The sequence below is a fragment of the Peromyscus leucopus genome, chromosome 9 (assembly GCF_004664715.2).
Source record: "Peromyscus leucopus breed LL Stock chromosome 9, UCI_PerLeu_2.1, whole genome shotgun sequence".
Classification (NCBI taxonomy): Eukaryota; Metazoa; Chordata; class Mammalia; order Rodentia; family Cricetidae; genus Peromyscus; species Peromyscus leucopus.
In genome coordinates, this window is record NC_051070.1 from 78899765 (window position 1) to 78921884 (window position 22120).

General features: G+C 50.9%; 1 protein-coding gene across 4 annotated transcripts in view; it reads left to right on the forward strand.

Moving 5' to 3' along the window:
- Positions 1-20809, forward strand: part of Dlg5 (discs large MAGUK scaffold protein 5) — a 114826-nt gene extending 94017 nt beyond the window's left edge. For 3 of the 4 annotated variants that reach the window (XM_037208606.1, XM_037208607.1, XM_037208608.1), the window contains 12 exons: positions 629-791; positions 940-1073; positions 1633-1782; positions 2574-2757; positions 3706-3854; positions 4556-4726; positions 6543-6736; positions 14945-15088; positions 15313-15440; positions 16987-17096; positions 17636-17745; positions 19063-20806. In XM_037208606.1, the coding sequence (XP_037064501.1) occupies positions 629-791; positions 940-1073; positions 1633-1782; positions 2574-2757; positions 3706-3854; positions 4556-4726; positions 6543-6736; positions 14945-15088; positions 15313-15440; positions 16987-17096; positions 17636-17745; positions 19063-19166 (1741 nt within the window). In that variant the 3' untranslated portion in view covers positions 19167-20806. Of the gene's footprint in view, positions 1-628; positions 792-939; positions 1074-1632; positions 1783-2573; positions 2758-3705; positions 3855-4555; positions 4727-6542; positions 6737-14944; positions 15089-15312; positions 15441-16986; positions 17097-17635; positions 17746-19062 lie in introns of all 4 variants that reach the window. The other variant, XM_028879791.2, reaches the window with a different exon arrangement.
- The last annotated feature ends 1311 nt before the right edge of the window (positions 20810-22120 follow it).

Sequence of the window (22120 nt, forward strand, 5' to 3'; positions counted from 1 at the left end):
CAGGTCCTCCTCGCTGAGGAGTCTGAGGTTGGCCTGACATGAGGCTCTCACATCCTTTCATGCCCTTGGATATAGGGACAGCTCCCTGGCCAGTAAATGCATGGGCACACCCTTGCTCCCTCAGTCCCCCAGCCCCCTTCTCATGGCTTATAGCTGCTTCATTTCCACCCCAGGGACCCATGAATATAAGAACTCACTAGTCATATACCTTTTTTGAGGGGGAGGGAGACTGTAATTACAGAGCCATCTCTTTTTGCCAGTGGGTGTCTTCAGAACCCCCTCCATGGGATATGCATAGTGCATGTCCTGAGATGATCCTTTCATCAAATAAAAGTGTGTGTGTGTGTGTGTGTGTGTGTGTGTGTGTGTGTGTGTGTGTTTCCCATAGCTATAGTTCACATGAACATTCTGTTTTTTCCATGTTTGTTTGGATGTGCTGTGCTTGTATTTATTGCATGAAATTTCAGGAATGTATTCCTTTGTCCAAAGTTGATTGCCATTTCCCATCATTATCAGAACACCTGAGCTCTGGGCCTTCCTTCACACTGCTGACTTGCATGCCCGATCTCAGCCTCCCCATTCTGTCCCCTTGGGTCTAAGTCCCTGAAACCTTTGGCTCTTTCTCCAGACCTTACCTGGAGGAGCCCCGCCACGTGAAGGTGCAGAAGGGTTCAGAGCCTTTGGGAATCTCCATCGTGAGTGGAGAGAAGGGTGGTATCTATGTCTCCAAGGTGACCATAGGGAGCATCGCACACCAGGCCGGCCTTGAGTATGGGGACCAGTTACTTGAGGTAAGAGGGAGTGGCAGCCCTCCCTTCCTTCCTTCCTTCCTTCCTTCCTTTTCTAGTCCATCTTGCCCTTCAAAGCAGTGTTCCCGAGTTCACGCTCACTACCTCAGTCATTGCCCACTCACTGAGTCCACTCTGGGCTTCTTCCCAGTTCAATGGGATAAACCTGAGGAGTGCCACCGAGCAGCAGGCCCGGCTAATCATCGGACAGCAGTGTGATACCATCACCATCCTGGCCCAGTACAACCCACACATTCACCAGCTCAGCAGTCACTCCCGCTCCAGGTGAGCTTCCGGGGGCTGCCTAGGCTGGGGCGGAGAGAGAGGGGTCCACAGGGGATTGCTTACCTGGTGCCAGTTCCAAGTTTTTGAGATTCTTCTTCTAGTAAGAATGTTGGCAAGGGGTTTCCAGAGAGGAGATGTCTCTTCCTAAAACATAAAGAGTACAGACAAGGGTGGGGGGAGCTGCAGTAACCAAAATCTCTGCCTCGGCCCAGGATTCATACTCAGTGGTTGACTCTGTGTGTGAGCACACACTGGGCATCTATCTGCCCGTACCTGCTCCTGAGCTGCGGGTCCCAGGGCGGGTGACGGGGGGCTCAGCAGAGAAGACGAGAAGGGAAAGTGGCTTTGCACGTCCTCTAGGCTGGACACCTTTGGAGAGGCTCCCTGATTGGAGACAGGCAGACCCTCCGGGGCAGATGGCAGAGTCCAGACTCCTCATGTGTCTGTCGTTCCATGTGTGAAGCCGGGTTCCCTGCTCACGGTCGGGGCCGTTGCCGCTGCAGCCGTGGCGGCTCTGGCTGCTTGGATGTATCCTATTCCTTCTGTTTTCCGCCTCCAGCTCCCACCTGGACCCCGCTGCCACCCCCCACTCCGCTCTCCAGGGCAGCAGTGCTGTGACCCCAGAACATCCCTCTGCCATTGACCCACTGATGGAACAGGATGAAGGCCCTGGCACACCCCCAGCCAAGCAAAGCACCCCCAACTCCAGGTCAGCACAGGCATGCTGTGGGTCTCCGTTTGCCCAACTGCCCCAGTGGGCCAGAGTCCGCACCAGGCCTGTCTTTTGACTCCCTTCCTCTTTTCCTCCTCCCTGTCTCTCCTCGCTTGCGTTGCTCTCCGTTTTCTGTCTTTCCTTCTCCTGTTCTGTCTCCAGACCTCTCACCTTTTATCAGCCGGGAAGGCCCTGGGTCTCTGGGCAGCAGCGGCAATGTTGAGGTTTGGCCGGGGCTCTGGCAAGTGTGGTGAGCTGCAGTGCCTTGAGAGGCAGCTCTGTGGCAAGGAGAGTTGTCAGCCAGGCCTGACCTTCTCCTGCCAGCAGACTAGTTTCCCTTAAGAGAAACTAGGGAAGGGAGCAGGTCAGGAGGAGGAAGTGTTTTTATGGGAGCCTTGTGCTAGCCTAGCCTAGAATTGCCAGGTCTCCACAAAAGTCCCTGTGGGGATCACTCCCCCTGGAACTCACCTGCAGGCAGATTGTCACGGGGGGGGGGGGGCGGGGGGTGTCTCCGTGGGCATCTGGCTTCCTCACTGTATTCCCAGGTTCACTGTGACTCTTCAGTTTGTTTGTTTTCATTAATTTATTTATTTTATATCCTGACCCCAGCCTCCCCTCCCTCCTCTCCTCCCACTCCCTTCTCCTACCTCCTCTCTTACCCCCCCACCCCCCACACCTCTCACCCCCACCCCCTGGGAAGCAAGCAGGCAGGGATGTGACAGGCTCTCCTCACTTATGCCTGACTCTCTCCTTGCACATGGTAAGGACTTCATTTTCCTTCTCAAAAGGATTGTGGGAGATACCAGCAAGAAGACCTCTGAACCCCGCATCGTTTTCATCAAGAAATCCCAGTTGGATCTGGGGGTGCACTTGTGTGGTGGGAACCTGCACGGGGTGTTTGTGGCTGAGGTGGAAGACGACAGTCCTGCCAAGGGTCCCGATGGCCTCGTGCCAGGGGACCTCATCCTTGAGGTGAGTTCTGCCACCGTGGGTGCCAGGTCATGTTCAGGTGGTATCAGCTTGTGCCCTCTTACATGACACAGGAGATGGGATTTCACTTCACCCAGCAGCTTGTCAAGGTGGGTTATTCATCTTGTAAATGAGGGATACTGTCAAGACCCTGGGCAGTGTGGTGGGTCACTGAGGCAACCCAAGGGCTTAGCCTTGGCTCTGATCCTGAACAGCCAGAAGGAGGTGCCCAGTCTCATGAGCCATAGGTCTGTGAGCTGACTGATTTGGCTCTCTTTCCCTCTCACTCTCTGGGTCTCCCACCCTGTGCAGGAGATGGCATATAGATGGCTGTCCTAGTCAGGGTCATCCTAACATGGAACACCATGACCAAAGCAACTTTGGGAAAAAGGGTTTATTTCAGCTTACACTTTCAGGTAACATTAGGAACTAAGGGAAGTCAGGGCAGAACTCAAACAGGCCACCAACCTGGGTGCAGGTGCTGATGCAGAGACCATGGAGGAGCGCTGCTTACTGGCATGCTCAGCCTGCTTTCTTACAGAATCCAGGACCAGCAGCCCAGGGATGGCCCCACCCATGAAGGGCTAGGCCCTCCCCCATCAATCACTAATTAAGAAAATGCTCTATAGGCTGGCCTACAGCTCAGAAGCATTTTCTTCATTGAGGTTCCCGCCTCCCAGATGACTCTAGCCTCTGTCAAGTTGGCATAAAATTAGCCTGTACAATGGCAAAGACACGGTTTCATAAGCAGAAAGTAGAGCTCTTCATTGCTAGGAAGTTCCATTGGCTCTAGTAGCCAGGAAATCATGCAGAGCATAGGCCCTGGGGATACCAAGGTCCACAGAGGGGAGGCAGGCAGAGTCTCAGACCAGGCTCCATCCCGGAACCTTCTGAGTGCCCGAGCTGTCCCTGCCACTGTCTTTCTGACCCTGGTACTCTTTCCCTGGTCAGTATGGCAACCTGGATGTGCGCAGCAGGACAGTGGAGGACGTCTATGTGGAGATGCTGAAACCGAAGGATCACATCCGCCTGAAGGTGCAGCACCGCCACGAGGAGTTCAGCAGAGTCAAGGGCCTGCCTGGGGACAGCTTCTACATCAGGTGCCAGCAGGAAGGGTTAGGGCCAGGGCAGATGGATTCCCTGGACTCTTTGCCCCGAGGGCTCAGGCCATCCGTCATTGGCATTGCTTTTGCCCACGTGAGATGCTTTTTTTGGGGGGTGGGGGAGGGGTTGGGGGGTGGGGAGGGGTCAAGACTGGAATTTTGAGATCTGGAGTTCCTTATTCTGTGGGTTGTGTTCCTCCTGTGGCCTCTCCTGAGTCCCACAGAGCCCTCTGCAGTGTGCATGGTGTCTGTAAGTCCTGTGGGAATCAGGATGTGGGGGTGGCATCAGGCATCTTCCATGAGTGGTTCAGGACTCCTGTCATGTCCTCCACAACCTGGGACCACAGAGTAGATGAAAACACACATGAGTAACACTTCCCATTCTGCAGGTGGGAAATGTTTTCATCTTCAGGAGGTGCCAGTCTGCAGGAAGCAGCAGCTTGGGTTTCCCAGACAGGCGGGTAGAAAATGTCTGAAAGGACGGGGTGCAGGAAGTCTTTCTTCCGTGGGGATGAGCCCTTAGTGTTAGGGAAGGAAAGGTGATATTTCCATCCTGCTCTGTAAAGTGTGTGAGCGGGGCCTCTTCAGGATGCCCCCAAATCCTTTTCCATGGTGTCTGGAGACAGCACAGACAGCTGCCTCAGAGATGGGTGTGTGGTGTGACCCTCTCAACCTGTGTCATCTGTTCCGTGGTCCAGGGCCCTGTATGACCGTCTGGCAGAAGTGGAGCCTGAACTGAGTTTTAAGAAAGACGACATCCTGTATGTGGATGACACATTGCCCCAGGGCATGTTTGGGTCCTGGATGGCTTGGCAGCTGGATGAGAATGCCCAGAAGATCCAGCGTGGGCAGATTCCCAGCAAATATGTGTAAGTCTTCTCCATCTCCAGGCAGGGACCACAGGGGCCACCACTGTGGTATAGAACCCCACAAAGTGACACTGGCCTGGGCTGCTGGGGGAACTGACTCCTTTGGGAACTGCAGCTTCAGTACTGTACATGTGGCCCAGATCACTGTCCAGAAAGCTGCTCCTAGATGAGCCAATGCGTAGAAGTGCCACAGTGAGTCAGAATAGAGAGTCACAACGATGTAATTCCCTTACCAGATGAGTCCTCCCAATGATCTGGGGCCATGTACATTCACAGATGTGTGCAACCATTATTTTATTTACTGATTTATTGAGATACGGGTCTCATGTAGCCCAGGGGTACCTCAAATTTGCTGTCTAGCCAAGATGGCCTTGAACTGATTCTCCTGCCTCCATCTCTTGTGTGCTGAAATAATAGGCATGTGCCACCACACCCAGTTCATGGGTGCTAGGGATTGAACACAGGGCCTTGAACATGCTAAGCAAGCACTTTACCAACTGGACCACATTCCCAGCTCCTTCAGAGTTAATTTTAAAGCATGTTCATCACCTCTGAAAGAAACCTTAGCTATTACCCTATGTCTGTTTTCTTTTGCTGTAACAAAATACTTGGGGCTGAAAATTTCACAAGAAAAAGAGTTTTTTGTGGTTGTTGTTGTTTGGGTTTGTATTTTTTTTTTTGTTATTGTTGTTTTTTGTTTTTTGAATCTCTCAGTTCTGGAGGCTGAAGTGTGGAGTCAGGTGACCTCAATCTGTTCAGTATCTGTTGAAGACCTCATTGGCCATTTCACAATATGGTCAGGAAGCAGAAGGAAGAGATCCTGTGACAAGCTAGGAAGTGTCTTAGTGTTCTCTTGCTGTGAAGAGACACCATGACCACAGCAACTCTTACAAAGGAAAATATTTGACTGGGGGCTTGCTTACAGTTTCAGAGGTCTAGTCTGTCATCACGGCAGGGAGCATGTGGCACACAGGCAGGCATGGTGCTGGAGAAGTAACTGAGAGTTCAACATCTGGATTGGCAGGCATTAGGAAGAGAAAGACTCTGGGACTGGCTTGAAGCCCCAAATCCTACACCTAGTGACACATTTCCTCCAATAAGGCCACACCTCCTAATCCATCTCAAGTAGTGCCAGTCCCTGATGACCAAGCATTCAGATCTATGAGCCTATGGGGACCATTCTCATTCAGACCACCACAAGAGTCAAGGAGGACTCAGGCCAGGTTTGTTCTTTCTTTAATAACCAACCATTGGAGGAAGTAACTGGGGTCCTGAGAGGACCTCATTGATCCCTTCTGAGGGTAGATACCTAACCAATCCCCAATTGTAGAGATCTAATGCAGTCTCTTAAAGACACCTCCAGCTCAGTGTTACTACCCTGGGGATTCAGTCTCCAGTAGTATGTGGACCCTTGAGAGTCACAGGAAAACCCATAACCAAATCCCAGCACACTCTTATTACTTACTCCTCCAGCCCCAAGCCACTCATCTACACTTAAAATCTGTAGGTTTCCCTTTAGGCATTTGATGCAACTACAGTCACATGGTTCATGGTCATCCGAACTGTTAGTGTCCATATCTTCCATGGCAGGAAGCACAGCTGCCAGTGTTACTGGGCACCAGCTGCCTTGAGCTCAGTGTCATGGTGGAAATTTACTTGCTCTGAAGCTGGACCCTAAACTTCTTGTTACCGTGGTGATGCCTGAGAATCCTGGAACATGGGAAAGGCCAGTCCTTAGGAGGCCTGGGGGAGCTGGGGGAACCTAGCTTCCTCCCTTCCCACGGCGCTCCCAGCAGGTCATTCTCTGTGACTGCAGGATGGACCAGGAGTTCTCAAGGAGGCTCAGCATGTCCGAGGTCAAAGACGACAACACAGCAAAGACGCTGTCGGCAGCTGCACGTCGGTCCTTCTTCCGAAGGAAACATAAACACAAACGCAGTGGGTCCAAAGACGGCAAGGACCTGCTCGCCCTGGACACCTTTTCCAGTGACTCCATTCCGCTCTTCGAAGGCAAGTGCTGGGCTCCTTCCAGCAGGCTCCAGGCGTGGGGGTGGGGAGCTTCACCATGGGGGATTCCCAGAGGTTCCTTGCTTTTTGTGTATTTGTCTGGAAGTGAATCTTCAGGCAGGCGGGATGGTTCTGAGAGTCTTTCAGCTTCAGTATGTACCTTTAACCCTCAAGGTCTCCTCTTGGCCAGCATGTTTCTTTAAAGTACCTTCAGCCCTGTTTCAGGAAGGAGAATGTCGGGGCTTTGTGGGGCCTGGGGAGGTGACTCAGTGTGTGAGCTGCTGGCTGTGCAAGTTTGAGGACATAGAAAAAGCCCGATGTGGTGTGTCTGTCTGTAACCCTAGTACTGAGAATGAAGAAGATGGAGGTGGCTCATGGCCAGCCATTCCAGCTGACACGTGAAGTTTCAAGTTCAGTGAGAGGCCCTGGGTCAGTGGACGTCGTTTCTGCTTCACGCAGTGCATCTGGCTTGTGTTGGTCCCTGTTCAGCCTTTCTTGCTTCCTTCACACGTTCATTGGTAATTTTGACAAGAGTCTTCCCAACAGAATGCTGAGTCAGGCTTGAGTTGAGGACTAGGACTGTCAGATGGCCCCCTGGAAGATGGCCCTTGTAGAAGGAGGCCGTTGATCCTGAGTGGGAAGAGGTCCTTGTCATCAAGTGGCTCCTGGGGCTGTGTATGTATTCACTGTCCTGGGCAGATGGTGTGGGGTGACTGGGCAGTAGACTGTGGGACTGATGCCTCCCCCTTTCCTCTCTCCTTCTTTCCCTCCTTCTCATCTTGAAAATGAAGATCTTGCCAGGCGTGCTAGTGTATACCCTTAATCTCAGCACTTGGGAGGCAGAGGCAGGCAGAGCTCTATGAGATACCCTGGTCTACATAAAAAAATAAAATAAAATAAAATAAAAAAAACAGGCCAGCCAGGGCTACACAGTGAGACCCTGTCTCAAGAAAAAAAAAAAAAAAAAAAGAAAGAAAGAAAGAAAGAAAGAATTAAAGCGCAGTGAAATGTTCCGTCACCATCAGGCAGGCTGGACAGACCACAGCCCGTGGGCAGCTCTGGTCCGCTCTCAGTTTCTGTGTACCACACAGCTTTAGTGTGGGATTTCATGCATGTAAATGTATATGTAAACATATAGGTCTTTTGGTGACAATGTTGGCCCGTTTTGCCTTTTCACCTCGAAAGCCTGAAATGCTTACTATCCTACAACTTAACTATTAACAGTTCAGTTGCTGTCAAGTTATGGTGAGGCTTCTCCTGTGTCTTGCCCTCCGCCTGCCCTCTTTTGGCCATGCTCTCAGACAGCCCCCTCCTCCTTCCCCAGGGTCTATCTTTCGTGTGTTCAGTGAGGGGCTGGTGGGTGTGTCTGTGTCGGTTCCTTGGGATTTCTGCACTGCTTATTTTCTTGAAAAATTTAAATATTTATTTTTAATATGTATGAGTGCTTTACCTGCATGTACATGTGTGCACCATGTGTGTGCCTACAGAGACCAGAAGAGGGTGTCAGATCCCCTGGGACTGGAGTTACAGTTAGTTGTGAGCCACCAAGTGGGGGCTGGGAACCGAACCCACTCCTCTGGAAGAATAGCCAGTGCTCTTAGTGGTTGAGCCATCTCTCTGGCCTCACCACTCATTTTGAAACTGTTATTAGAAACATATGCCTTCTGGATTATTGTTTTCCTGCAATGACCCTTCTGCCATTGAAAAACGTCCTGAAATACGTGATGTTTTTATTTCTACTCCTCTATTGCTTGGGCCACACAACACTTGACCTTTTTGGCTATCTAAGTTCATACTTTGAACTTCCTTGTAGTTTTCTTTACTATCCCTGGAGTAGGGTAGGGTTAGAGCAGCTTTTATTTCATGTACTGGGGCATCCAGTGTTTTAACACATTGTATCAAAGTAGGACTGAGTATCGATGTGGAGATAGATGACAGGTAGTTTTCACATTCTGTGTAATCAGAACGTTTAAAACGTCACTGTAGCAGATGCTGTCTTTTCTTGAGTTTGCCGGTTCTCCTCTTTTATGTTCCCTCGGCTCTCCTTTCTCTCCGTTTTGGGAATACTCAAGTATTTCTGTGACCCCTTCAGTTTCCAGTTTGTAGTCTTTTGGAGAGTTCAGTGGCCCTCACCAGATGCCCCGACTGCCTGCTTGCCCCGCCCGTCCGTTGGATGAAATTTCCCAGTTTCCCGAGACGACGTCTGAAGCACAGACCCACTTTGCTGCCACTGACCGCTGCCCTCGCTTCCCTAGCCTTCCTGTTCTCACCCCAGTGTGCTCTGGTGGATTTCACAGTCTCTCTTCACCTCTCTTGCTGCTCTTCACTCCTCCCCCGGTCCTGATCTTGTCATCTTTCCGCTCTCCTTCAACAGTTCCTAGGATGTGTGCTCTGTGCTTGGTGATGCATTTTCTTTTTTGTCTTACAAAGTCCATTTTACCATTTTTTCCAGAATTCCCCTTGTGTATAGAATCTTAGGTTGGTGTTTACAGTCACACCTTGGTATGGCAGGGAGTTAGTACCAAGCATCCTCTAGATACCCAGACCTGTGGGTGTTCTATAACTCGCGTAAATCACTGGTGTGGTGTTTTGTATGGCCTAACATGTATGACCTAACATGCAGTCCCCACATACTTAAATTCTCTCTAGATTACTTATGATACCTGTTTGAATATTTTCTATCCCCAATTGATTGAATCCATGAACTCAAAACATTTCAGTGCTTTTTTTTTTTTAATTTATTTTATTTGCATTTGTGTGAAGGTGTCAGATCTCCTGGAATGGGAGTCACAGTCAGTTGTGAGCTGCCATGTGGGCGCTGGGAACTGAACCCGGGTCCCCCAGAAGGACAGCCAGTGCTCCCAACCCCTGAGCCATCTCTCCAGCCCGCAAATGTTTCTTTTGGCTCACAGATTCTGAGGCTCAATCCTTGGTCCCTTGGCTGGTCTGATTTTGGGCCTGTGGTCAAGCAGGTCAAGACAGAAACACAGGACAGAGCAGACTGCCCCACCTCATAGCGACTGGAAAGCAGACAGGAAAGGGGGCTGAGGTCCCCTTTGAATCCCGTTCACTGGCATGTTCCCAGTGACCTGGCCTCCTTCCACTAGACCCTACCTCCTAATGGCCCCACACCACCTCCCAATAGCTCCAGGAACTTCTAAGTTTTAAATGCTTTTAAGATACCGTTCTCAGAGCTAACAGAGATGTCTCAGAGGGTAAAGGAGCTTACCAAGTAAGCCTGGCGACTTGAGTTTGATTCCCTGAACTCACATTAACTGTAAGGAAAGGCCTAACTCTATGAATGTTTCCGCTTACCTCTGCATATAGCATGCACCCCCCCCCCCCATTATGTACATTAGGGAAAAAAAACACTTATTCAAGGAGCTGGGGAGATGTTTCATGAGCAAAGCAAATGCTTTATGAGGCAAGTACTGAGGACCAGAGTTCAGATCCCCAGCACTTATATAAATGCCATAGGAGAGCTATCAAGAAAGACACCCAATGCCAGCTTCTAGCCTATACATGCGCGCGCACAAACACACAATGCACAGGGGATGGGTTGTATTTATGGCTGCTGTAACAAATCACTATCAACAGTAGCTTAAAACAATGGGTATTCATTCTGAAAGCCAGTTGTTTAAGGCCAATGCCACCAAATCAACGTCAGGGTGCCAGCAGCCTCCACTGCCCTGCAGAGCTAGGATGAATCTGCTCCTAGCCTTTGTTGGTTGTGAGCAGTGGCTACCAACATTCTTTTGCTTGTAGACACATCACTATTATCTTAAAACCTCTTTCTAGTTCTTCTTCACATCCCTTCCCTGTCATGTATGTCTGGCTCAAAAGTCCCTTTTCTGACAGGAATACCTCTGATGGCATTGAGGCTCTCCTGAGCAACCCAGGAGAACTTTCTTGCTAAAAAAGATAAGAGTTACAGATTGTTGGGATCAAGAAGTGTCCTGGCTGGTTTGTATAAAACTAACACAAACTGGAGTCATTGGAGAGGAAGGAGCCTGAGGAAATGTGTCCATGAGATGCGGCTGTAGGGCATTTTATCAACTAGTGGTCAATGGGGGAGGGCCCAGCCCATTGTGGGTGGGGCCATCCATCTCTCAGCTGGTGACCCTGAGTTCTATAAGAAACTAGGCAAGCAAGCCATGAGGAGCAAGCCAGTAAGCAGCACCCTCCATGGCCTCTGCATCAGCTCCTGTCTCCAGGACCCTGTCCTGTTTGAGTTTCTGTCCCGACTTTCTTTAGTGATGAACAGAGTTGTGGAAGTGCAAACTGAATAAACCTTCCCAAGTTGCTTTTTGGTCATGGTGTTTCATTGCAGTAATAGAACCTGTCTTAGGGTTTCTGTTGCTGTGAAGAGACACCATGACCATGGCAGCTCTTACAAAGAAACATTTAATTGGGGTAGCTTGCTTATATTTTCAGAGGTTCAGTCCATTATCATCATGGTGGGAAGCAAGGCAGCATGCAGGCAGACATGGTGCTAGAGCTGAGAGTGCTACCTCTTGACCTGTAGGCAACAGGAAGTGGTCTGTCTCACTGGCTGTGGCTTGAGCGTAGGAGAGCTCAAAGCCCACCCCCATAGTACACACTTCCTCCAACAAGGCCACACATACTCCAACATGGCCACACCTCCTAATAGTGCCACTCCCTTTGGGGGCCATTTTCCTTTAAACTACCACAGAACCTTAAATAAGACAAGAAGTGACCCAGCCCTTAGGGGGGTGCATTTTGACCCACCACATGACGTTTCTGGGAGGCTTGCCTCTAATGTTGTTATGCTGGAGGGAACATGCCCTAGGCCCAGGAGGTTCTGGCATCCAGTCTCTGGTCCCAGCTTCAGGCCTTGCTATGTTGCCCAGGTAGGTTTACCTTCTTGTTCTTAAGTCTATAGCTTGATGTTTGAGAACATTCTAGGCCATCGTTTCCTTCAGGCTGCGTCTATGGTCTTCTCGCCTCTCTCCTCTTAGTTCCCTGGGTTTTGAGGTCTTGCTGGTCTCATGTTTCCTGCATGCTTTCTCCCATTCTCTTCCACCCTTTTCTCTCCACGCTTCAGCCACCCACGATGCTTCCCACTGACCTTTGCCCTGCTCACCGTCCAGCTCATCTTTGGTGTCCAATGTCTTAATTTTAGAAATTGTCCTGTGTAGTGCCAGAGTTTCCATTTGATGATTTGCAATAGGCTTTCATTCTCTTCCCAGATCTTCTTGTCTGTTATTCAAGTCTTGGCATCTGTGAGGACTATCCAGCAGCTGCCCTGACTGCTCATCTCCGAGTGCTATTTGCTCTGCTCAGTGTGCCTGTGCCCCGTAAACACGCCTGGGGACTGTCGGTTGAAGTGTCAAGAAGGGGAAATGCTAAGGCTAAGAGTGAAGTTCCAGTACCCCGGGAGGCAGCACTGGTGGCCCTGGGTCCAAGGGGAGGCTGAGCTGACCTCGGGTTGGGCTGCAGCTTCTGTGATGTGTGGAGTTCACCCTGACCGGTATAGCTGGCCTCTAGGTCCCAGCTCCCTGAGGTCTCCTCCCTGGGTCAGTCTTTCTCTTTTCTACACAAGAGTCAATGGAACCCTTTGTTCCGTGGTTTTGTGTTTTTCTTATACATTTAGCTTCTTGTTTCTTAGAGCTTTGGAATTTGGCAAGGGTTTCATGGGAAGCTTCTGATTCAGACTTAGTTCTTTTTATTTTCTTTGTATTTATTTGCTTGTGAGTAGGGAGATAATTATATATATATATGAATTATATACATGTGTGTTTATGGTTAAACATGCAAAGAGGCCAGGGAAAGACTCTTTGCTTTATTCCTTTGAGACAGGGTCTCTCACTGAACCAGGAGCTAGGCTGGCCTCCAGCAGCCCCTCATAGTTCTGTCCCCACATTGCTGGGGACAGAGCCCAGTGGCCGTGCCTGACCTTTCACATGGGTGCTGGGGATCTGAGCTCGGCGCTCATGCTAGCACAGCCAGAGCTCTCATGCACTGACCCGTTTCTCCAGCCTCCCAGATTGAGCTCTTGCCTCCTCCCTTCCCACTGCATTTTTGGCTCTTTAGGTTGCGGTTGCTGTGACTGCCCCAAACTCCATTTTTGTCCCATTTGCTATTGGATAGTTCCTGCACACTCTGCCTGAGACCCCAGTGTCTTGGCAGCAGCTCTCTCTCTGCCCAGCTTTACATTTGAGCTGTGCATGGAGTATTGCAGAGTCCTCAGGGGAGGAGCATGAATTCCTGTGATGCATTCTAGAAACAACCCGAAGGGGAGATGGAGCTACAAGCCATTCATAGCCTCACGCCATTTTTGTTGAATGTAATACCCCCCAACACACACACACACTCAGCTTATAAAAAAATCAGCTTTTAGTAATAAGAGTCATGTGGAAAAGATACACTTCCAACTCAGAGCAGTGGCTGCAATCTGAGGAGGCTAGTGTGGAGGGGTCAAAGATATTGGCTACAGCTGTGTCTCTAATTGTTTCAAAGAGAAAGCGCATGGGCATTCATTCTAAGGTCATGAATGTAGACCAGACCAGCTGGTCCCCAGGTTAGGAAGTACTGGATAGAAACTTGTACAATGCATCTTCAAATGCAAGCACACAGGGGTATGATGATGCTGAGAGGCGAGACTATACTCACTTTCTTCGTTCTGCCCATACGCTTGGTTTCTGCAGAGCAGGGGTGTTTGTGCCTCCAGGTGGCTGTGCCCCCATCTTCCCTCTGTAGCACCTTGACAGAAGTGTGCAGACCCCACAGAGCCCTCCCCTTCCTGCCACAGTCATCTGTGACCTCTTCCAGCCTGTTCTTCTGTGCTCTCATCTCAGACCTGCCCCTCAGCCAGTTTGAGCTAGCTCACCCCAGCACCCCCCTAACTCTTCCATTCTCCTGCCTGGACTCCTGATGCAGCATTTGTCTGGGTGTCCAGTTTTGCTACCTTGTGGCCCCAGTTAGCATGAGCTTCCAAAGTACAGAGATGCTTTGTATCTTTTTGTGTTTCTAGGAAGCCAGCATACACCCATCAGGGAGTCTCTAGGAAGTCAGTTGCCTGCTACCTTCCTGACAATCTCTTACTTGGTGGGGGAGTTCACCTGGTGTGTTAGCAAGGAAAGTGGCTTGATCACTAAACCACAGAGCATCTGAAGCCTCACAGGAAGCTCATCTGTGTTTCACATTCGGTCTGAGCTGGTGGGCAGCCCAGGGAAGTGACCCTGTGTTGAAGACCCAGATCCCTTCTGTCTTCTGCCTCAGACAGTTCCTAAGGGTTGTCACCATGTATATGGGCAGAGCTGGCTCACAGCACCATCTTTTCTGGTCCATGGGCAGGAGCCAAAGATGTAATTGCATTACCTCTATCCTTCATGTCCAGGTAGGGGTCATATAACCATACCTGTGGAGGAGGCTGTGGCTCCCAAGCCTTGGAGCCGCATCTCTAGTGAGCAGAGATGTGAGGTGTGGGTGCAGTGGGCGTGGGATAACTGAGGAAGACCTGGAGTAGAACGAAGAGTAAGATGACTGGACATCCATTGTCCCCAGTATCCTCAGTGGCAGAGGGACTCTTGCAGTCTCCCAACACATTAGTGATCATGCCCTGGTGTGCCTGTGATGTGGTCCTTGATAAAGCTAGATGCCTGATATAAACCAGGTCACCTTCGCTGGCCTGGTTTTGTGAGACATAGAAGACAGACCTGTGTAGTCAAAACATTTCCTGTGTTCCGCCCAGCCTGAGGTCTGGACAAATCTCTCTCACTGCTGTCCTGCAGCCGCTTATAAAATAATCACTCGGAGACTTAATATTATGAACTGGATGGCCTATGGCTTAAGCTTTTTGCCACCTAGCTCTTTTAACTTAACCCATTTCTATCAATCTATCAGTTGCCATGTGGCTGTGGCATTTCCAGTCTGCTGGCATCTTGCTGCCCCTTGGGCGGCAGCTGGCATCTCTCCCACTCCGCCCTTCTCCCTGTATCTCTACTTGGATTTGTCACCACCTGGCTGTAAGCTTTCTTGCCATAGGCCAGAACAGCTTTATTTACTAAGCAATGGGAACAGCATATATTCACAGTGTACAGAAAGACATCCCCCAGCAGGGCTGTCCAGGTAAGTAAGGCCGGGGTGGGCCTATCTAAATGAGCAAGATTGGGGCCATGGCTGCCCAACTCTGCGTTCATCCTTGGTCCAGGCTGGGCCCATGACCCTGCCCCCCCTCTCATCTCTTAGACTCGGTGAGCCTGGCCTATCAGCGGGTCCAGAAAGTGGACTGTACCTCTCTGCGGCCTGTCCTCATCCTGGGGCCTTTTCTGGATGTGGTGAAAGAGATGCTGGTAAATGAAGCACCTGGCAAGTTCTGCAGATGCCCGCTTGGTAAGGGGTGCCCCTGTGCCTACTAGGTTGTGTCTGGCCATGCAGAGTGATTGGGATACAGAATCTCCGGGTCCTACTGATGCAGAGAGACCCACCTGTTACCCTCCGTCCTCTCCAGGAGAGCATATAGTAGCGTGGGTCTCCATGCCGCTGATCAGTGTTGCTCTCTGCATCGGGCCCCCTCTGTGCACCCAACACCTTGACTTCTGCATCTTACCGTACAGAGGTGATGAAGGCCTCCCAGCAAGCCATTGAGCGGGGCGTCAAAGACTGCCTGTTTGTGGACTACAAGCGGAGGAGTGGCCATTTCGATGTTACCACCGTGGCTTCGATAAAGGAGATCACAGAAAAGGTACCTAAGGCTTTGGCCCAAGGGCTGGGCTCCACTTGTACTGAGGGCCCTCTGCCCTCAGCCAGCTCACTATGCCCTAGGTGTCTGTGACCTCCTGCCCTTGGTCTCATCCTCCTGGATGCTCTGAGTCTCTGCCTTTACCACTAGTGCACAGATCCATGGGAAGGAGCCAGGAGTCACCAGCACTTTGGGTACCCCAGAGCCCCTGCTCTCAAGGGCACTGAGGAGAGCTTTGAACTCTGGAGAGGCCTTCTCCTAGACCATTCTGGGATGAGTCCCTGAACACATGGATACAGAGAGCCACCCACCAGGGTCTCTGACCCCGTAAAGGCCAAGAGTGTTTCTTGATGCCTTTGACGTCCTGGACTCCATTTGCCAAGGAGTGGGTTAGCTGCAAGCTGTGCTAGGGAAGTAGCCAGTCCTAGCCTCTGGCCTCTGGGCTTCTCTAGCCATTTCTCTGGCCTGCAGTTCCCTCTTCTACAATGTGGGCTGCTCGTGGTTGAAATGCTCATTACTTTTTGGATGGGGAAAAGCTTCAGTGAGGAAACACATCGAGAGAGCTGCACACAGGGGACCTGTGGTCTTTCTTAGGCTGACGCCCTTCCTGGACACTGAGGGGCTCACAGGGTGTGTTTCTGTCATAGCCATGCAAAGCTTGTATTGCCCCCCCACACACACACACACAAATCCCAGAGTCCCCCATCTTGTTCAGTGTAGCAGATTTGTGAGGCCAGGGTAGGGTGGGGTCCCAAGAAAGTCCCTGTCTTAGGGTTTCTATTGCTGTGATGAAACACTATGACCTAAAAGCAAACTGGGGAGGAAAGGGCTTATTTGGCTTACACTTCCACATTGCTGTTCATCACGGAAGGAAGTCAGGACAGGAACTCAAACAGGGCAGGATCCCAGAGGCAGGAGCTGATGCAGAGGCCATGGAGGGGTGCTATTTATTGGCTTGCTTTCCGTGGCTTGCTCAGCCCACCTTCTAATAGAACCCAGGACCACCAGCCCAGGGATGGCACCACCCACCATGGGCTGGGCTCTCCTGCATTGATCACTAATTGACAAAATGCCTTACAGCTGGATCTCATGGAGGCTCAACTGAGGCTCCCTAGGACAGAAACACACCCCATGAGCCCCTCAGTGTCCAGGAAGGGCGTCAGCCTAAGAAAGACCACAGGTCCCCTATGTGCAGCTCTCTCGATGTGTTTCCTCAACTGAGGCTCCTTCCTCTAATGACTCTAGCTTGTGTCAAGTTGACACACAAAACCAGCCAGTATAGTCCCCGTGTTGAGGTATGGCTTTCTGGCCAGTTCTCACTCCCACTGGAGCAGCCTTCAGTGGGTGGTGGTGGGGGGGAGATATCCACCAATAAGTCTCCCTTCCTGTCTTAAGTGATCTTCTAGAAAGCTGCTTCTGCTGCCTGGTGTTTTTGAGTATGGAGGAAGGTAGAGTCGTGCGAGGCAAGGGTGGGTCCTGGGGTTGGGGGGGGCAGAAGATACGTCCTCTTGTCTGCCCTACAAACTTACTCCACACTGTTATCCCTCAGAACCGGCACTGTCTTCTGGACATCGCCCCGCATGCCATTGAGAGGCTGCATCACATGCACATCTACCCCATTGTCATCTTCATCCGCTACAAGAGCGCCAAGCACATCAAGTGGGTGTCTGGCCCCATTGAGTTCCTCCTGGGCTTGGGTCCTGTGCTGGAAAAATAACACTCCCCTCTGACCCTGGACTTGTATTTGTATGCAGAGGCTGCATTAGCTGAGCTCAGGGCCTCCTTCCTACTTGGGCACAACCACACTTGCAGAGCTCCCCCTCTGTCCCGTCCCCCTTTCTTCTCAGCATGTTGTGCAGAAGGCCACGGGGAACTGAGTAGTCTCAGCTGAGTCCAGCTCAGCTGCACTCACTCCGCTTGGCTTCTCTGTGCTGTTGAGCTCCTGGTGCCTGAGTTTGGAGACGGCTAATGTGTCTGCTGGCTTTGTCCGTGTAGTGGTACTGAGGGGCCCAGATTCCCTGTCAGCCCACAGTTCCCCATATAGCCTAGAGGCTATTGATTTATGGAAACACACCCTAGATCCCCTGTCCTAGCCCAACCCTGTCTTCCTGGAGGCCCTGCCACCCTGGACCAAAGAAGGAAGAGGGGACCCAGGGGTAGGTTTAAGACTCAGCCTAGTTCCCTGGCTGCCCCTACAGGGAGCAGAGAGACCCTGTCTACCTGAGGGACAAGGTGACGCAGAGGCATTCCAAAGAGCAATTTGAGACGGCGCAAAGGATCGATCAAGAGTACAGCAGGTACTTCACAGGTAAGTGGGCAGAGGACTTCCTCAAGCGACAATCCTAAGAAGGACAGCAGCCCAGCTCTCCTGGATGGGCTGGGCATGACCACATACCCACATACCTCAGGCCAGTGTCCGAGCTGTGCCAGGAGGCAGGCTTATACACACCGGCCTTCAGGCACGGTCTAGCCTCATCCACAACACACTGTAGGAGCTGTCTCAGCACAAACACCCAGCAGCATAACCACGGTGACCCCCAGACAGGTTGGGAACCCCACGAACTCAGGTGGGCCAGCAGTGCAGACATTTGTCTATCCTGAGTGCTGCCCAGGGCCAGTCTTGTTGAGGAGCGAGGGGTGAGGTGGGGCTGGTAAGACAAGGCCAGTCTTGGCGCCTCCGGTTGCCGAATGAGCCACCTGTGGATGCAGGTTTCCTACTTCCCTGCCTCTGGTGGGTAAAGTCAACCATTTGTAGGAGCTAGTGGAGGCATTTTAGCACGTGATAGAAAGGGTTTGGACCTAGTAGAGCACTTCCAGAGGGCCCAGCCTGGCCCCATTTTCGCTTCCAGTCCATCACAAACCAGTAGACAAATAGAAAAAGAAAAAGAAAATGTTAAAAAATGCACAAACTTGCCGGGCGGTGGTGGCGCACGCCTTTAATCCCAGCACTTGGGAGGCAGAGGCAGGCGGATCTCTGTGAGTTCGAGGCCAGCCAGGGCTACCAAGTGAGTTCCAGGAAAGGCGCAAAGCTACACAGAGAAACCCTGTCTCGAAAAACCAAAAAAAAAAAAAAAAAAAAAAAAATGCACAAACTTAAATGTATATTGATTTTTTTAATTAGGTTAAACAGAAAATTCCATTAGCTTCATTACTTTCTGAATGTACCCGGCCTTCTGGTGGTGTGCTCTGCCCACTGTGCCTTGGAGTAGCACTAGCTTGCCAACCTGGGCACTAGTCCTTCCCCAACTCCTGCATGTCCTCTACAGAGCCCTGTTGCCTGTGAGGCCATCCTAACATGCCCCCAGGCTGCTTCTCCATATGCTGCCCAGTCATCATTCCCCTCCCCAGTAGAGGGCAGGCCAGTCCCATGCACACCACGCACCCACCCCACCCCACCCCACCCCCACCCACCCCCGCAGTCATTGTGGTAGGCAGTTTGATCAGTCAACTTCCCCAAGGGGAGGTTTTCTCCTTTACCCAGTTTCCTTGCTGAAGGAGGAGGGTCATGTGGAGGAGAGTCAAGGAGCCCACAGACAAGCAGACAGAGTGTTCATTTCCCTAAATGGGAGGGAATGTCTTACTTAGAGCTGACCTAACCTGCTTTGTTTGGTGGGCTTTTCTGCAGGGGTTGTCCAAGGTGGAGCCCTCTCTGGCATTTGCACTCAGATCCTGGCAATGGTCAATGAAGAACAAAGTAAAGTCCTGTGGATCCCCGCTTGCCCACCCTAGCCGAAAGCTGTACCAGATGCACCTCCATGACCAGATGGTGGGGAGAGCTGGCTGGCCCTTTTCTAGACACTAGAGGTCTGTCTGTCTGTGGACAAGGTGGGAAGGACCTGGAATCGGGACTCTAAGAGCACCTCCTTTGTAGACGGAGAGCCACCAAGATTTGGCCCAGCTGGTGGATGGCACTACTCACACATCCACTTTGAAACAAACAAACAAACAAACAAAAAACCAGAAACACGAAAGACTTGATCCTCCCGCAGCCAGCCGAGCAGAGGTGCTGTGCCCAGGACCTACCTTGCTGATCACAAGTTTACAAGCCTTTTCTAAGTATTTGGTTGTCTATGTTTACTTGAATGGCTCCATGTCGTCGGTGCCCAGCCCCTGATCCCCACCCCTCTGTCACTCTCTGTTGGTTTGATGTTCCTGTCTTGGGCAGGACAATTCTGGAACCTCGTTCAGGGGGAGCTGCTTTGCTACAGGAGGTTCCTGTCAGTGGGACCAGAGCTTTGGCAGACTTCCTGCTCCTCAGTGGCCCCTCTCCTGGAAGACATCACAACTGCAGGTGCTCAGACCATTGTTGGTACCAGAACCAGTGCCTTGGTGGGCCAACTGGCCATGGCAGCACTTTCCTCCTACACCTGGAAGGCAGCTTTGGCCTTCTTGCAGATTCACCTCTTGGCCTTTCTCCTGCCTTCCTGGCCTCTTGTCTCTTCTCCGGCTGCGTTTGTATCTAAGCATCACGTCCAGTCCATCAGGGCTTCATGGTTCCTCGGTTGGGTCCTCAGCAGGGGCCACAGCCATGCCATTGGTTCCCGTAGGCTCTGAGATGCCCGGCAGCCTTGGTTGGCACAAGGGTGCAGGGTAACCCTTACACTGGCACAAGTGTACCAGCCCTTTCTGCCATGAAACTCAGACTTTGAAATAAGGGCTTGTAGTGAGTATAATGATTAGACTCATCTATTGAAAGGGTAAGAAGGAAACCTGAGCGTTTTTCCATCTTGGTTGCGACAACATTCTCAGCCTGACTCCACGAGGATGTCTCCATTCTTTGTTGGGTTTCTTTTTCTTTCTTTCTTTTAAACCCATCTCCACCCCCACCCCACTCCCCACCCCCGCACTTCTGATGCCAGATCTATCTGCTAAAGAGCTGATGCGGTCCCTTCTTCAACTGTGTGTCCTCTTAATAGGTACTGTACTGGGTTCTGTGTGTCATTGGGGTAGGACCTATATTTTAATACTGTTCCTAACATTTCATTTTACTAGCAAGAAATCTTTGATTTCATTTTATTCTTTGTAATTCTAGATTAGATTGTAGTTTAGCCATTATTGACAATTTTTTTTAAAGGGATATATTTTCTTGCACAGCTGTTTAAAAAGAGAGAGTCCCAGCCCTCAAGGCTGTTCTGTGCCTTCCAGGCACACCTTTTCTAGCTCAGACAACTGAGAGGCACTGCCTCTCAAGGTCTAACTCGCACAGTTGCGGGACAAGGTCTATTTCCCTGGTCATACATAGGCCCAGTTCCGCTGTCAGCGGACAGGCAGGTATGGATCTGACAGGTGGGACATGCTGTACTAAAATGTTACTTTGTATCAAAAACAAACCAGACTTCAGTACGACAAATAAAGGTCAGTTTGTGTAACCTGTGTGCAGAGACTGTGTGTGCAGATATCTCTTCTGCTCAACCTGAACCTGCGTGTACCTCTTCCTTTTCTCCAGAAGCAGGCTTGTGCTGCTCCTGTGAACGGGACCTACGTAGCTCCTCTCCACTGGGACCCCTGCAGTCCCGGAGCCTGCGGTCCTCTGGCTGATGAATGAGGTTCATTGACAATCAGTAGTCTCTTATCTGATGCAGCCACCTCTGCCTGACTCCTGTCGGGCCTCACTCTCTGTCATCTGCCAAGTGATGCATCGGACGTAGCTGGGCAGCCCTCAGGTCCTTGCGTTCAGGCTTCTGGGTGCGAATATGTGCTGTGAGAAGCAAAGAGGACTAAACTGAACAATTTGGGGCCACATTTTGTGGACTACATGAAGCCTCAGGCTGGAAGTGCTCTGTGTGGCTAGGGGTCCTGTTTTAAAAACATATTGTAGCCCCTAGAACTCCAGGGCCCCAGAAACAGCCTGCAGAGGAGGCAAGTCTGAGTCTCAGGTGCTGGAAGAATTGGGAAAGTGGAAGAAGAGACATGGCCTATGGTTCCAAAGAAGCAGGGCTCAGGCCAAGGGTAGAGACTGCCTCTGCGCCTCCTTATTATTTGTATGTATGTGTATGTGTGCGTGCATGGTCTGTGCACACACATGCCTATGGGTGTGTATGTGAAGGTCAGAGGTCAGTATCAGGATTCTTCCATTATCATGTTCCACCTTATTTTTTTGAGATAAGCTCTTTCATTGAAGCCAGAGCTCACTGATTTTCTAGACTATCTATCTGGCCATTAAGTCCCAAGGATTCTCCTATCTCCACCTTCACAGTTCTGCCACCTCTGGCTCTTTTTTATTTTTATTTTTAACATGGGTGCTGGGATCTGAACTCAGGTTCTTATGCTTGTACAGCCAAGCACCTGAGCCGTCTCCCCAGCTCTTGCCTGCCCCTTCTGTTTGTGGGGGTCTGGGGCTAGTGTGATGATCAGACCAATGGAGGCAGACTTGGTGTTGATGCCTTGCTCATTTCTTCCTGTTGGAGCAAGTTCCACTGAGGCCTTATCGGCACCCCACAGAGCTATGTGAAAGTTGGACACTTGAAGGAGGGTGGGCAAGCTTTGCCCAGGCTTGACCAGATAAATGCTCACGGCCACAAGGGTGCGCTGTATGTGCCTGGTAGCCCAGACCCTGTGAAACCTTTTCTCTCCCATTTAATCATGATCGAACGCAAACCCTAGGAATTCCCTCTTCTAACACCGTGACACAATCTACTTTTTTAGGCTTTTCTATCTTTCCAAGATTTACAGGTAACTTGGGT